At 30.8% G+C, this 15350-nt stretch overlaps 1 protein-coding gene and 1 long non-coding RNA gene across 2 annotated transcripts in view; both read right to left on the reverse strand.

Moving 5' to 3' along the window:
* The window catches only part of LOC145639154 (wall-associated receptor kinase-like 2), a 48613-nt gene extending 38712 nt beyond the window's left edge, over positions 1-9901 (reverse strand). The window contains exon 1 of the mRNA XM_081690323.1: positions 8703-9901. Within this exon, the coding sequence (XP_081546449.1) occupies positions 8703-9441 (739 nt within the window). The 5' untranslated portion in view covers positions 9442-9901. The remainder of the gene's footprint in view (positions 1-8702) is intronic.
* Positions 9902-11436: 1535 nt separating this feature from the next.
* On the reverse strand, positions 11437-13235 carry LOC145639155 (uncharacterized). Its single transcript, XR_014114839.1, has 3 exons — positions 12946-13235; positions 12157-12217; positions 11437-12064 (listed from the first exon to the last, which is right to left on the reverse strand). It is a non-coding gene; the product is annotated as an uncharacterized LOC145639155 (long non-coding RNA).
* Positions 13236-15350: the final 2115 nt, after the last annotated feature.

Below are 15350 nucleotides of genomic sequence, written 5' to 3' on the forward strand. Positions count from 1 at the left end.
GTTCCTTAATCCCAATTATAGTGGGGGCTAATATTATCCTAAGGGTAGAGATAATCTCGTCCTTTTCTAGTTTCAATTGATTTCTTTCATTTGTATTTGCTTAGTAGTATTATTTTCTAACAATCTTAGGATAATATTATGGAGTCTGTTCAAAACACTATGAAGATGTTTAGTCAGGATACTGTGAAACTAGATCGCTTTGACGGAACCAATTTTTTGTGTTGGAAGGAAAAGATGTCTTGTTTTACTCACTACACTGAAGATATTCTACATCCTGGATCCTAAATTGGAGGCTATTCCAGAACCTTCAGACAAAGACACTGAAGAAATAATTGCCGAACGCAAGAACGCACTAAAGTTGAAACATTATGCAGAGGCTACATACTGAATTCTTTATCCGATCGTCTGTATGATCTTTACACCCCTATACAATCAGCAAAAGAGATGTTTAAATCCCTTGAGTACAAATACAATGCAGAACGTCAAGGGGTAGATAAGTGTGTTACTTTTAAATTATTTGAATTCACAATGATTGATGATACTTCCATACTAGATCATGTGCATGAATTTCTGATTATAATTTCCAAGTTCAAAGATTTGAAAATAACAATTCCAAAAAAGTTAATTGTTGGAGGAATAATAGCCAAATTGCCACCATCATGGAATGATTATAGAAAGAAATTGTTTCATAATTCTGAGGAATTCACTTTAGAACAGATTCAGAAACACTTACGTATTGAAGAGGAAACTCGAAATCTTGAAAAAGATTTGAATGTTGCTTCTAGTTCTAAAGTGAATTATGTTACTCAGAAGAAACAAAGGGCAAGAAAAGAAAGGCTAATGACTCTAACAATGATAATTCTGCCAAAAAGGGTAAGAAAGATTTTCTAATGTTTTGTGCTACAAGTGTTGCATGAAAGGCCATATCAAGCGGTTTTGATGGAACCCAAAAAAGGGACATAACAATCAAAACCAAAACCAGAAGAAAAATCAGAAGAATGATGATGAAGTGAGCGTTAATGTTGTTGAAGAAAAGGAAAATGAAATTATTGCCATGATTTCTGATTTGCACATTGGTATGATCCAAGAGATGCACATGGCTGCTGTAACTTTAAGTAATGATTGGTGGTATGATTCGGGAGCAACCACTCATGTATGCAACAATTGCTCACTCTTCAAGGGTTATAAGGAGGCTAAAGAAGGCCATGAAATTCTTCTGGGAGATCATCACACTAATAAGGTTCTTGGTACCGGAAGTGTGGAACTCCAATTCTCTTCTGGAAAGAAAATTGTATTAACAAATGTACTTTATGTTCCTCAAGTAAGGAAGAATTTAGTCTCTGCTGTTGTGCTATGTAAAAAGGGACTCAAAGCTGTGATTGAGTTTGACAAGGTTATATTGTCTAAGTCCGGTTCCTTTGTAGGCAAAGGATATGTAACTGATGGCATGTTCAAACTAAGTACTAATAAAAATGAAAATTCTGCTTACTATTGTTTGTCTTCTTTTGATTTCAGTTTTAATGTAGAATGCTCTTCTTTTAATCTTTTGCATAATCGCTTGGGACATGTTAATTATCAAACCATAAACTAATGAGTAGAAATGGCATTATTACTTATAGCAATGAACATAAAGATAAATGTGTGGTTTGTGTGCAAGCAAAAATGAAAAGAAAACCTTTTCCAAAGGTTGATAGAGTATCTGAAATTTTAGAACTTGTGCATTCTGATATTTGTGAGTTAAATGGTGTTTTAACTAGAGGTGGAAATAGGTACTTTATAACATTCATTGATGATTGTTATAAATTGACCTATGTTTACTTAATGAAATATAAAGATCAGGCATTCAATATTTTTGAAGTTTACAAAGCCTTAGTAGAAACACAAAAGGGCAAGAAAATAAAAATCTAGCGAAGTGATAGAGGTGGGGAATACTTTCCTACTGAATTCACATCATTTTGTGAGGATAATGGCATTGTACATCAAGTTAGTTCACCTTATAGACCCCAACAAAATGGGGTGGCAGAAAGGAAAAATGGAGTCTTAGGTGATATGGTCAATGCCATGATAGTAAACTCTAATTTACCCATGAATTTATGGGGTGAGGCCTTGTTAACTGCTTGTCATGTACATCATAGAGTTCCCTCAAAGAAGTTAAAAATATCTCCATATGAAATTTGGAGAGGAAGAAAACCTAACATTAGTTATTTTAGAGTTTGGGGTTGCTTAGCCTTTTACAAGGTGCCAGACCCTAAGAAGACTAAGTTAGGAGTACGAGCTTTGAAAAGTGTTTTCGTGGGATATGCAGAAAATTCAAAGGCTTATAGGCTTTTGGATTTAGACTCAAATGTTATTGTGGAATCACGAGATGTAGAATTTTTTGAAAATAATTTTCGATGTGATTCCAATATTATTTACAAGTCACCATTGCAAGAACCACGAATAGTATCAGTTTTTAATCCTTCTTCTAGCAATGTAAAAACAAGTCCTAGTACAACTAGTGAACCAAGAAGAAGTGTAAGAGCTAGAAAGGAAAAGAATTTTGGTCCAGATTTTATTAATTCACAAGCAATTTATTTTCTTGTTGAAGGAAATAGAGAAAGTGTTACTCATAAAATTCCTATAATCTTCAATGTTGAAACTGAAGATGATCCAAAGACATATCAAGAAGCTATGACTTCTAGAAATTCCGCCTTTTGGAAAGAAGCAACAAATGATGAGATGGAGTCTTTAATGGCTAATAAAACTTGGGTCTTGTCAGATTTGCCTCCTGGTTCCAAGGCAATTGGATGTAAATGGATTTTTAGAGTAAAACGTAATGTAGATGATGGATCAGTACTAATTTTCAAAGCTAGACTTGTAGGACAAGGATTTAGCCAAAGAGAGGGAATAGATTATTTTGACACATATGCTCTAGTTGCAAGAATTACATCTATTAGAGTATTGTTGGCTTTGGCTTCCATCTATGATCTTCATGTACATCAAATGGATGTAAAGACTGCTTTTCTAAATGGTGATTTAGATGAAGAAGTGTACATGAAGCAACCTGAGGGTTTTGTACTTCCTGGGCAAGAGCAGAAGGTGTGTAAGCTTCTTAAATCATTATATGGTTTAAAGCAAGCTCCTAAACAATGGCATGAAAAGTTTGACTATGCTATTCTATCGAATGGATTTGTTCATAATTCATCAGATAAATGTATATATACTAAGTTTACAAAGGATTATGGTGTCATTTTATGTCTTTATGTTAATGATATGTTAATCATTGGGACAAACATGAAAGGCATAAATGAAACAAAGGCTTATTTGAGTTCATGTTTCAATATGAAAGACTTAAATGAGGTTGATACTATTTTGGGTATCAAAGTTAAAAGAAATAGTGGGGGTTTTTCTTTGAATCAATCACATTATATTGAGAATATTCTTAAGAAATTTGAGCATTTGAAGATCAAAGAAGTTAACACTTCATATGATACATCGTGTAAACTTAGTAAGAATGATGGGAGAGTTGTTGCTCAACTAGAGTATGCTAGTGCAGTAGGTAGTTTGATGTATGCTACTCATTGTACTAGGCCTGACATTGCATTTGCAGTTAGCAAACTTGCAAGGTTTACTAGTAATCCTAGTAAAAAGCATTGGGAAGCAATTGAAAGAGTTTTTGGATATCTGAAAAGAACTAAAAACTATGCTTTACATTATAGTAATTTCCCTGGTGTACTTGAGGGATACACGGATGCTAGTTGGATAACTAGTGATGGAGATAATAAATCCACAAGTGGTTGGATTTTTATGCTCGGTGGTGGTGTTGTTTCTTGGGCTTCAAAGAAACAGATATGTATTACACATTCCACTATGGAAGCTGAATTTTTAGCTTTGAGTGCCGCAGGCAAAGAAGCAGAATGGCTGAGAAATATGTTGCTAGATATAAAGTTGTGGCCATAACCGATGCCATCCATATCTTTGCACTGTGATAGTGAGGCAACCTTGTCTAGAGCTTATAATAAAATTTACAATGGTAAATCTAGACATATAAGTTTAAGACATGCATATGTGAGACAGCTAATATCCGACGGGATTATAGCTGTGACTTATGTAAGGTCTCGTAACAACTTGGCAGATCCTTTTACCAAAGGTCTTCCAAGGGAAATGGTTTATGGAATAATTCGAGAAATGGGATTGAGACCCGTTTGATTAGTCAGCAACAACGGAAACCCAACCTTTTCTTTATGAATACCCATAATTAAAAGGTTCAATGTGGTAATAACAAGTTGTTGATAACTGACTAGGTCACACTAGTGTTAAGATTATAGTAGTGTATGTTTTAGGGTGAGTGAAATACTCTTAATGAAATTTCCGTGAATAAAGAATTTCACCTATATAGGCATAAGAGGTGGTGCCGCTTCTAACATAAGTTTGGGACAAACTTTTGGAAATGTCTATGAATCTAGGTAGAGCACATGGCCATAATAGTGCTACCTTGTTATGAATGTATGTAAACGTTTTGTGCGTGTGTTTTCCGATATGATTCTAGCATATGGAATTTTGGCTCAAAGTTTATAAACTCCCATAAAATTTCGTTAGGATCTTGAAGAGCTTACACTAAGTGAGAGTTCAAATCGAAAGATACTTTCATGTATACACAATTCTGTTTGATTGAAGACTAAGTGGGGGATTGTTAAATATAGTCTTCAATAGTGAAGTTTGTGAGTGGACAGTACCACTGCGAAGGAAAGAAGAAGATAAGTTTGTACAAATTATTATTATTATTATTATATTTATTATTATATTTTTATTATTATTATTTTTATTTTTATTTGGATAATATCAATTGACAGTTATCTTAAGGGAACTATTATTTATAAGTTCCAAAGAGGCAGAGAACGTTTAATTGATAAAAATTCTGTTTTCTTCTTCTTCCCTTAACAAAAACTTCCAGAAAAACAAAAACTACATTCATTGAGATTAGGATGGATCCTGGGGGTAAATTAGTTCCTTAATCCCAATTATAGTGGGGGCTAATATTATCCTAAGGACAGAGATAATCTCGTCCTTTTCTAGTTTCAATTAATTTCTTTCATTTGTATTTGCTTAGTAGTATTATTTTCTAACACATACTAGTATTCGCCTTGGTGAATGTTAGAATTCTCTCAAAGTTTGCAAGGAACACAGTACGTGGATTGATGTTCAAAGCAAATTCTTTAATTTGTTTGACAAAAATCTTCACCTAAAAGAAATGAATGAGGAAATGAAATTTGAGAATATTATGGTTAATGTAGATTTGACTCAATACAAGCTTGCTAGTGCTGATTTGTCTCCAAGTACCTCTTCTGAATCTTTGCTTAAATTTAATGAGGATTTTGAAAAATTAAAAAATGATCTTGATGAGTTAAGAATTGAAAAGGCAAAATTAGAAAATAAAGGAACTTGTTGTTAGAAAAGAAGAAGCACTAGTCAGCTTGGGATTCCCAAGTGGATTAAGAATGCTCAAACCAAAAGAACTGAATGATTAAGGTACATACGATCTAAGCATAAAGGAAAACAGAAAAGTATTTTGATTTTCCTACGAAATTCTGGAGTAGGAATGGAGCATAAAGCAAGGTCTAAGTCTGCTAAGAAAGGATAAAGAAGATAACCAGAAGACAAATTCCTTGAGTGAGGAACTGAAGCTTCAGAATCGAAGCTTTAAAGAGTTTCAAGAAGTCAAATTACTTATTTTGTATTTTAGGCTTCTTATGTTTATGTTCTTAAGTACTTTGATGATTGATAGGATTTAAGTGGATTTTATTTTATATGTTTAAGATTTTATTTTCATATTTTAACTTGTTTATTTCGAAAATATCTTTTGGTTAAAATATCTTTTTGTTAAAAAGATTTTCTATTTTTATTTAAGCTTATCTTTTTAAAAATCTAATTTTGGAAAATAACTCTTTCAATGTGTGTTTTACTTTGTAAAAGGAGTTGAGAAAATTAAGGAAGCAGTAAAACCACTTCCTGTAGAATTAGTTTTACTTGTTACTCCTTACACATCCTAATTTTAAGGATTGTGGTTTAGTGGTGACTGAGGCAACGACAGTCTTAACTTCCAAATTTCTTCTATAAATAGACTTGGTTTTTTTGTTGAGAAAACATACTTGAGCATTACCATCTTTAAGTTTTCAAAAAGAGTCATAATCCACTTAAGTCCTTGAGTGTCTTTGTACTTAGCATTAGAGTTTAATCTTGAGTTGTATTGGGTTTAGAGTTTGGGTAAACTCTAAAGTGTTTATTGCTTTGTGTGAAGCGAGGAGAAAGAGGGAGTTGAGAGTGTTCAGCTGGTTGAGGGATTAGTTGAAGGGGACTGGAGCTCGTTGAGGAACTTGAGTTTAGAGTCTTAATTTGTAATAGGTTGTTTTCCCTATTATTATTAAGAGTTGAGTTTAAAATCCCTTGTGGTCGTGGTTTTTCTTCTTGATTAGGGCCAAGAAGTTTTCCACAAATCTCTCTTTGCACTTTAAGTTTTTGTTTAAGTTTCTTTACTAATTCCGCAAAAATTACCCTAGTTCCTCTACAATACAATTCACCCCCCTCTTGTATTGTTCATTCGAGTCAACAATATTCATATGGAGTCTCGTTGAAATCGTCTATATATATCTTATGTAATACATGTATTTCGTGTATTAGCACGAATACACGCTAGTCTCAATAATTGAAGAGTTTGTTGAAAATTTGTTAAAATAATATAGGATACTAATTATATTTATGTAAAATTATAAAATTATTAGTTTGCTTAAACTTATCAAAATTAAATTGAAATTGCTTAGATCTATCTGTCTATCTATACTATATAACTAAAGGCGTTGCTTTCAAAAGAACGGTGTCATGTAGCACAATTCAAATTAAAGTATATGTGTCATGCTTTGAGCTTGACATATTCGAACGCGTAACCTCCAACACATTAAAGTCATACATTTATTATGTTAATAAACTTTTATTAATGTTTTACATTTTACATAATGTTATATATTTCCTTCATTTATTAAATAAATTAGAGGTTATATAATTTACTTATTTCTCACTAAATTAAAAAAAAATACATATGAGGTAAAAATAATAATAATAATAATAGAGGCAATGCCCTAAACCACACAAGCTCGACAAACAATAAAACATCAATGTCAAATTTTAAAAAAAAAAAGTACTAGCAACGTGGGGCATCGTCAAGCCACATATAAATCTAAATCTAATATTTTACCAAAATGGCTAATTTAACAAAAGTATTTCCTAAAACGGCTAATTAATTATAAATTTTAATTCCAAAGTAGCTAAATAATTAAATTGAAAGGAAGTAATTTATTTCTTATTTTCTTTTGAACCGAAAAGGATCAATTTTTTGAGTTAAATTTTATTATTTTGTTTGTTTTGGGTTTCTTTTTTTTTCAAAAAAAAATTTGCTCTTTTTTTTTTAAGATGGAAAATTTAAAGGCTAACAAATTTGTACTAGTTTTTTGGGTTGATTTAAAATTTTGTTTTAAAAATTTTGGTTTTCTTTTTTAGAAAATTTTAAATCCATAGTTTAAATTATCCATTAATTTGAAAAATAAAATTCATCATAATACATTTGCGAAAATTCTCAAGTTTTGTTATAAAGTTACACAAAATAAAAAAAAATCACTCAAAAAATTGTTCCAAACTTCCAATCAACAAAACTTAGCCATATTAATAGAGAACATACAATTAGCGAACATGAAAAAGATGAATAATACCTTAATATCCCTAATATTCATATAAATTTTCGGTTGTGTTGATAGAACAATACTACTCCGTACTTCAAATTTCAATTTTTTTTTACTTGATCAAGACAAATTTTTTTTTTTTGGGTATATAACTTTAAAACATTCCAACTAAAAAAAACCCAAAAAAAATAAATTAAAATAAACACACACATACAAAAAAACATGAAAAATAAAAAAACAACCAAACTGGTTCAAATTAAAGGAAAACAAGAAATATTCCCTCCCAAAAAAAAAAAAAAAAAAAAAAAAGGAAAACAAGAAATAAATAAATTAAAATTAGCCTTTTTGGTAAAAACTTTTATGAAGTTAGCCATTTTGATAAAAGAATCAACAAAAAAAGATAAAGGAAATTTTGTGTAGAGCTACCCTAAACATAGGGTCATTTGTGGACAACTACGATTTTTTTTTTCTATTTGTTTAGAACTACCCACAAGTTTGAAAATGTTTGGGTAGCACTACCCATTAACATTTTTCGTCCAATTAAGACGTTATCGGATCCCACTTTTTTCTCTTTTGCAACTTCATTAACTCTCCCAATTTGTATAAAGGTTTTAATTTACCTTAATTATCCTAATTAAGGTTTTAATTAGAATTCATTTTAGGGTTCATGAGTTTAGTATTATTTGGGGATTTTGATTTCTAAGGTTTGGGGGTTTAATTGAATTGAGGTTTTTGCTTATTTTAGCATTAATTGGTCATTGTAATTGATAAAAATGAAAAATTGGGCCAAAATAACATTTTAATTGGACGAAAAACATTAGTGGGTAGTGCTACCCAAATGTTTCCAAACTTGCGGGTAGTTTTAAACAAATAAAAAAAATGGGTATTTATTCACAAATGACCCTATCTTTAGGGCACTTCTAGACAAAATTTCCTAAGATAAAACAATTCATAGAACAAAGTAGTTTACTTAAAAGATAAACTTTACACTACCTTCGTCTTGGATACGGGACCAATATTGAAGCAACACCGGAAAATCAGACATCGGTGCACCAGTGGATGAAACGGTTGCCAAATATTCCTGACTTATCAAAAAGGCCGATCTGCACTGCGCCGATCCATCCTTGGCACTTACACTTATACCATATCGATCACCAAAAAAGAGGTTGACTACTTGACAACAATTGTTGAAGCCATGACATTGATCCGTCGTCATATCTGCTGTTGATGTCGGATTTGATTCCTGATGATCAGTAGCACATATTGAGGTGCATCCTCCCATCAATTCCTCCATCACTTCCTCTCCATAATAATTATAGCTATAGAATAAGGCATATCCATGGCACCCGACTGATGTGAAAACATTCGAATCTGCAAATGAAAAGCCATGGCTAATAGACGTAATGATACCAGGACTGCTCCAATGTATCTCAGTACCATTACACGCAGTGACTGATGGTAGCTTAACTACTATTGTTTCACTTGAGTTTCGCACCTCGACAATCTCGAGGTCGAGTTTCTTTAGATATGGTATTGATTGGTTTGAGGAGGATTTATTACAAGAGACGGCAAACTCGGGGTGGGAGAAACAGTGGTTTGGGCCAATACCAAATGGGTATGGGATTACTATGTTTCCACAGTGGTGTATGCAATCTAGCTCAGATGGTCTACATAAACAAGATGATATCAATACTAGGATAACAAATAGTGGGTAGGAGTTCAGAATTTTCATTTTGCTTGCTGCTCGTTGCTCGTTGCATTCCAAGGCTTTAGTGTTGGTTTAATAATACTACTCTTTTTTTTTTTTTTTTAAATGTAATAATACTATTCCCTTCGTTACTTAATGTTATTTCCTATTTTGATTGTACACGTTCATTCATTATTGCTTATCTTTAATCACAAATATCCTTTCTTCTTACAAAAAAAAAAAGAAGTTATAATTATCTTTATCTATTATTTATATAAAAAATTAAAAAATTTAAAAACAAAAAAAAACCTAACAATTGAGTATCAATAATGTATTCAATAAGACAAATCAAATATGATTACAATAACAACTTTTCGCCTCTCCTCCTTTTTCCTCCTTTCTCTCTCCAAAACCCTAGCCTCCATTGTTGAATTTTAAAGGGTTTTTCAACCTCCTTTGAAAGACAAGGGTTTTTCAACCTCCTTTGAAAGACAGGGGTTTTTCGACCTCCTTTGAAAGACAAGGTTTATTTCCTCTTTTCGAGGGAGAAATTTCTTAGTTTTGAATCCATGGTAGCAGATCTTATGGATTGCTGTGAAATTATTTCGTTGGTAAGTAAGTTATCAAGTTTTCGAATACGAATAGATGAATCAGAAGCAAAACTTCCTCACGGCTACAAAGGATCGTTAGATTGTCTCTCTAACAAGGCTGTAATTTTTAGCGATATAAGCGGGAGATGTTCCGCAGTGCAAGATCTACTCGACGATGGTAGTTTTTATGAAGGAAAATTCTATTTGATTCAATATCTTATGTATTTGTTATCGTCGAAACTCTATTGTAGATGTCGTCTGACTTTTAATTAATTAAATATTTTTGCTATTAAAAAAAAATGATTATAATAAATCTTTTGTGAGGCTACATTCTTTATTTCATTTTAGAGCTAGTTTAACTTGTAATTTCGGATAAACTAAGGGTCTGCTCATTTCAGCTTAATTTCATTTCAGTTTATTTCATTTCAATTTCTAATTTCCTTCTCTCATAAATTCAATTCGGTAGATGTGAACAGGCTCTAAATACCAATGACGATTAAAGTTAACTAAAAGGACTAAAATTAAACTAAGCTACTAACTGCTTAATTGACATTGTTTTTTTTTTTTTTAGTTTTCTGATTTTTTATAAAACTAAAAACCAAAATAAAAAACTGAAAATTATCATGATTTTAATAAGTTAACAATAAAAAACTGAAAATTATCATGATTTTAATAATTTTGAACAATTTTTGATTTATTATATGACATGTTTTATATGATTTTGAAAATATATATATATATATATATATATATATATATATATATATATATATATATATATATATATATATATATATATATATATATATATATATATATATATATATATATATATATATATATATATACGGGGTGGTTCCGCTGAAAACCGGGCTTATGCTGAAAACAAGGCTTATGCTGAAAACAACAAATCTCAACCATTCATTATTAGCATAAAAGATCAGACGGCTTAAAAGCCCTAAAATCTTTCCAACCTTACATATAATCAATTCAATCGTTTTAGACATACTTAAATAAGGTAACTTTATTTAAATTGAAGACATTTAAATAGAGTAACTATATATAAAAATAACGTAACTATATATAAAAATAACGTAACTATATCAATTTTGACGATATTTACACAAAGGTCATTATATACAAAAATAAGGTAATTATATCAATTTTGACAATATTTACATAAAGGTCACTATGTACATAAATAAGATAACTATATCTACTTTGAGTTTTTGACACCATTTACATAAAGGTCACTTTATATAAAAATAAGGTAACTACATCAATTTTGACAACATTTACGTAAAGGTTGCTATATACAAAAATAAGGTGACTAAAACAAATTTTACAACATTTCCATCATGCTATGGTCATTACATACAAAAATAAGGTAACTATAAATAAACTTCGGATAATTATATCAATTTGACATCATTTACCATAGGTCACTATATACAAAATTAAGCTAACTTTATCAAGTTATAACAATTTTGACGACATTTATACAAACAAGGTTATAATATCAATTTTGTTGAAGCTTGCACATAGATCACTATATTTAAAAATAAGGTAACTATATCAGTTTTTACGATATTTACACAAAGGTCACTATTTTATATAAAAATAAGGTAACTACTCGTATATTAATTGTGTCTATATGCAAATTATTATTTTTTATGGTGGGTAAAAATAGAAAACGCAGAGACAATCTACCCATACTTCCTGCATTTAACTGCTAGAAAGTGGGCTTGTTGGACTGTATTCCTGCTAGCTTTGACACAAGCTATAAAATCTCTAGAACTTGCTGCGTCTTTTATGTCTATGATGACTTGTTTGAGCTCTTCCTCCGCCTTGGTTTGAATTTGTAGGGCTTGTATCACTATATCAGAGTCTAATTTGATCACCAGATTGATGAAATCTGCAGGAGTTTCTTTGATCGCTTTAAGTATCGCCAATCCTTCGGCGTGATTTGGAGTTAATGCGAAAATTCTTGGGACACCTTGAAACTGTTGGGATTGTTCTTGTTCCGCTACCCATGCCACAGCTGCCCTCCATGCCTTCTTCTTGTTGTTTTCCTGACACTAATGTAATATAATCCAATACATTAACAATGTATAATTCCAAAAATTGAATATTAAGGTATAATAATCCAAAAATCAAACATTCATCATACCTCCTATGTCTTGCAAATTAACTCATGTTGAGCTTCGAAGGCCTCTCCTTTTTAACATAATCTAATCCAAATTGAATAAAAATGAACAAAAAGTGAGAACATCATTCGGAATTATTACGAATAAAAAATATACAATGATCAAGCCATAGTACAATTGTTGAGCAAAACCATGAAAATTTATGAGTATGACGACGAAACGAACAACATATAACAAGGCAAGGCTTCTAATGGAGCTCCTGCCATTAATACTAAACATGTACTCCTATGATTAAGAAAATAAAAACAAGCAGACCTTGATTTTCTAATTTACTCAAACCTAATTTACTAAGATTAAGACTAGAAGATTGATAATGTAACTGCGAGACAAGTAACATTTTCGAAGCGACGAAGAAGATTAATTATGAAAGCTGATGAACTAATCAACACAAAAATCATGTTACGAAAAGGTGAAGCACAACAATTAGAGCAGAGTTTCGAGCAAAAATTACACTTAAAAACCTAATTAACTAAAATCAAGCAGAAGTAAACAAAATTCGTTCAAAACTACTCCTACGAAAACGAAACTTCAGTCGAAACTCAAAAATTTAAATCAAATCGAAAAAATCAATAACAAAAACATGCAAAATTACAAAATTAAGCAAAAATCATAAACGAAAAACACAATGGACATTAAATTTCCTCAATATGCTTGAAATTTAGGTAAACAAAATTTCAGAAAGCAAACAATATTTCAGAAACCTAAGTACCTCAAATCAAGCAAAAATAGCGAAATTAACACAAATAACTCACTTGATAATTGATCGTAGAGCTGAGAAATTGTTGAAAATCAAAGTATTTGAAGCTGGATTTGGAAAAGTAGCATGAAATTGGCAAAAATTAGGAGAGAGAAAGTAGGATAGAAAAAATAGAAGAGGAAGAAAATAACGTGCAAATGAAAGAGGAGATAGAAACTGTAGAAATTTTGAGTGAAATTTGGGAAAAACTCACAACCGTGAGATTTGACGGGCCATAATCTACGGTCTTAATTGTCCGTTTTCAGTTTTCAGCTATAGGCTTGTTTTCACATGATCCACACTATATATATATAAATATATATATATATATATATATATATATATATATATATATATATATATATATATATATATATATATATATATATATATATATATATATATATATAAGTTTGGAATTTCAATTTATGAGAATTTCAACTTCCAAAAAACATAAGAATTTATTTACCCTCCCCACCCTTGATCATTCACAATTTCTAGGATTTACAAATTCCTAAATGACAACCAAACAAATTTATTTAAATCCTAGGAATTTCTATTAAAAAAAAATATAATTATTGTTCATAAATTAGAAATTTCCATGGAAATTTCTTAGTTATTTGAACGAGACTTGAATCAATCAACTAGTAAGCGCCGTGTATGACTAAATGACTTCTTTTACTTACTTATCTAATGACTTTATTGACTTGATTTGATGCGATTCAGCTAGATAGTTCATCTTATCTTACAAATTGCAATGTGTATGGACGACATGGCGTGACCAAGTCTTCTGTGGGCTGCGAATAATGAACACGAATTACTACTGTTAAACAGACCACAAATTATAATATTTTTTTTTTGACACAAATTATAATTAACTAAAGAAAGCCCGTGCATCTGTTTGAATTTTTCAATTTTTTTTTTTTTTTTTTTTTTTTTTTTGTATTTATGTGCTAAATTTTGTTACAAAAGATAATATTTTATATTTAATTAATTTAAACTTAAAAATATCATTTGCTAATTTTGCTTGCATGACATTTGAACTAATTAATTTTTTAAAAAATTAATAATCTCTTATTTAATTGACAACAATTAAAATTTGTAATTCTACATGGCGCGCTAAAAAAATTAAATCGTTCTCAAAATCCTCGGAAAAAAACTCCCATAGATTAGATTTGTTAAAAAAAATAAAATATTATACGAAAATTTAAATACGATAAAGAAATATAGTCGCAAGACAACTCACAAGGAATATCAACTTGACTATTCACCCAACTACAATAGTTGGGTAGCCATTATATTTCAAAGCCATGATTATCTCAAAACTTGACTATTCAAGTATTAGACAACCGTGTAAAATTGTGGTGGTTATTAACTTGACTATTCAACATGGGATAGTTTTGGAGGAAATATAGAAGGTGTTTGGAAATTGACTTTTTGCCTAGTTTTTCACTTTTTATTCTGATCAAAGAGTCAAAAAAAATATGATTGATTATCAACTTGATGTAATTTTTTCCCATGTATTAATACATCCGCCCCATTCCCGTTTGCTCTAAAAAAAAGGGTTGACTTTTCCGTCAAAAACTAAAAGATAATATGCATTTTTTATATTGACTTTTAGCTGGATAAATTAATCCAGTTTTTCACTACTAAACAACTATTAGCCGCAATAATTATGTGATATTAACAACCAAGTTATAAAGATAATTCAAACAACCAATACTTCAAGATGATCAAACAATCAAGGGCGGATCCAAAAATTTTTTATAGCCCGGACCGAAGTTATAAAGCATTTCAAATAATAAAGCCATAAAGAGATATGAGTTTAAGAAACCCACACTAAAAAAAATTGTGCAAACAAGAGGAATTGAACCCTTGATCTTCCAAATCTATGGTACAAGTTAACCAACTAAGCCTACTAAAAACTTGAATATTTGTACAAGTTTTTTTATTTGTATAATGCCAAAATCTGGGAATTGTGGGGGGGGGGGGGGGGGAGGGCAAGGCCCGGGTAGGCCACCCCTTGGATCCGTCTATGCAAACAATGATGTAGAATAATGATGATACATCTTGCTTCTCAAAGAACTTTCAATCTTTAGTAGTTTAATTGCTATTTTTAGATTTTACTTACTAGTTTTAGATTTTACTTACTAGTTTTTATTTTCATCTGAGGGTCTGTTCAGATTTACTTATTTTCAGTTCAGTTCAGTTCAGCTCCAATCAGTTCAGTTCAGTTCAGCTAGTTCAGTTCTAATCAGTTCAGTTCAGTTCATCTCTTAATTTCCCTCTCTCATAAAATATTCATTTCAGCTTAGTTCAGTTCAGTTCAGTTCATTTCAGTTCCAATCAGTTTAGTTCAGTTCAGCTCCAATCAGTTCAGTTCAGCTCAGTTCAGTAAATATGAACATGCCTTGAATGGGT

The sequence above is a fragment of the Chenopodium album genome, chromosome 7, assembly GCF_948465745.1.
Source record: "Chenopodium album chromosome 7, dcCheAlbu1.1, whole genome shotgun sequence".
Classification (NCBI taxonomy): Eukaryota; Viridiplantae; Streptophyta; class Magnoliopsida; order Caryophyllales; family Amaranthaceae; genus Chenopodium; species Chenopodium album.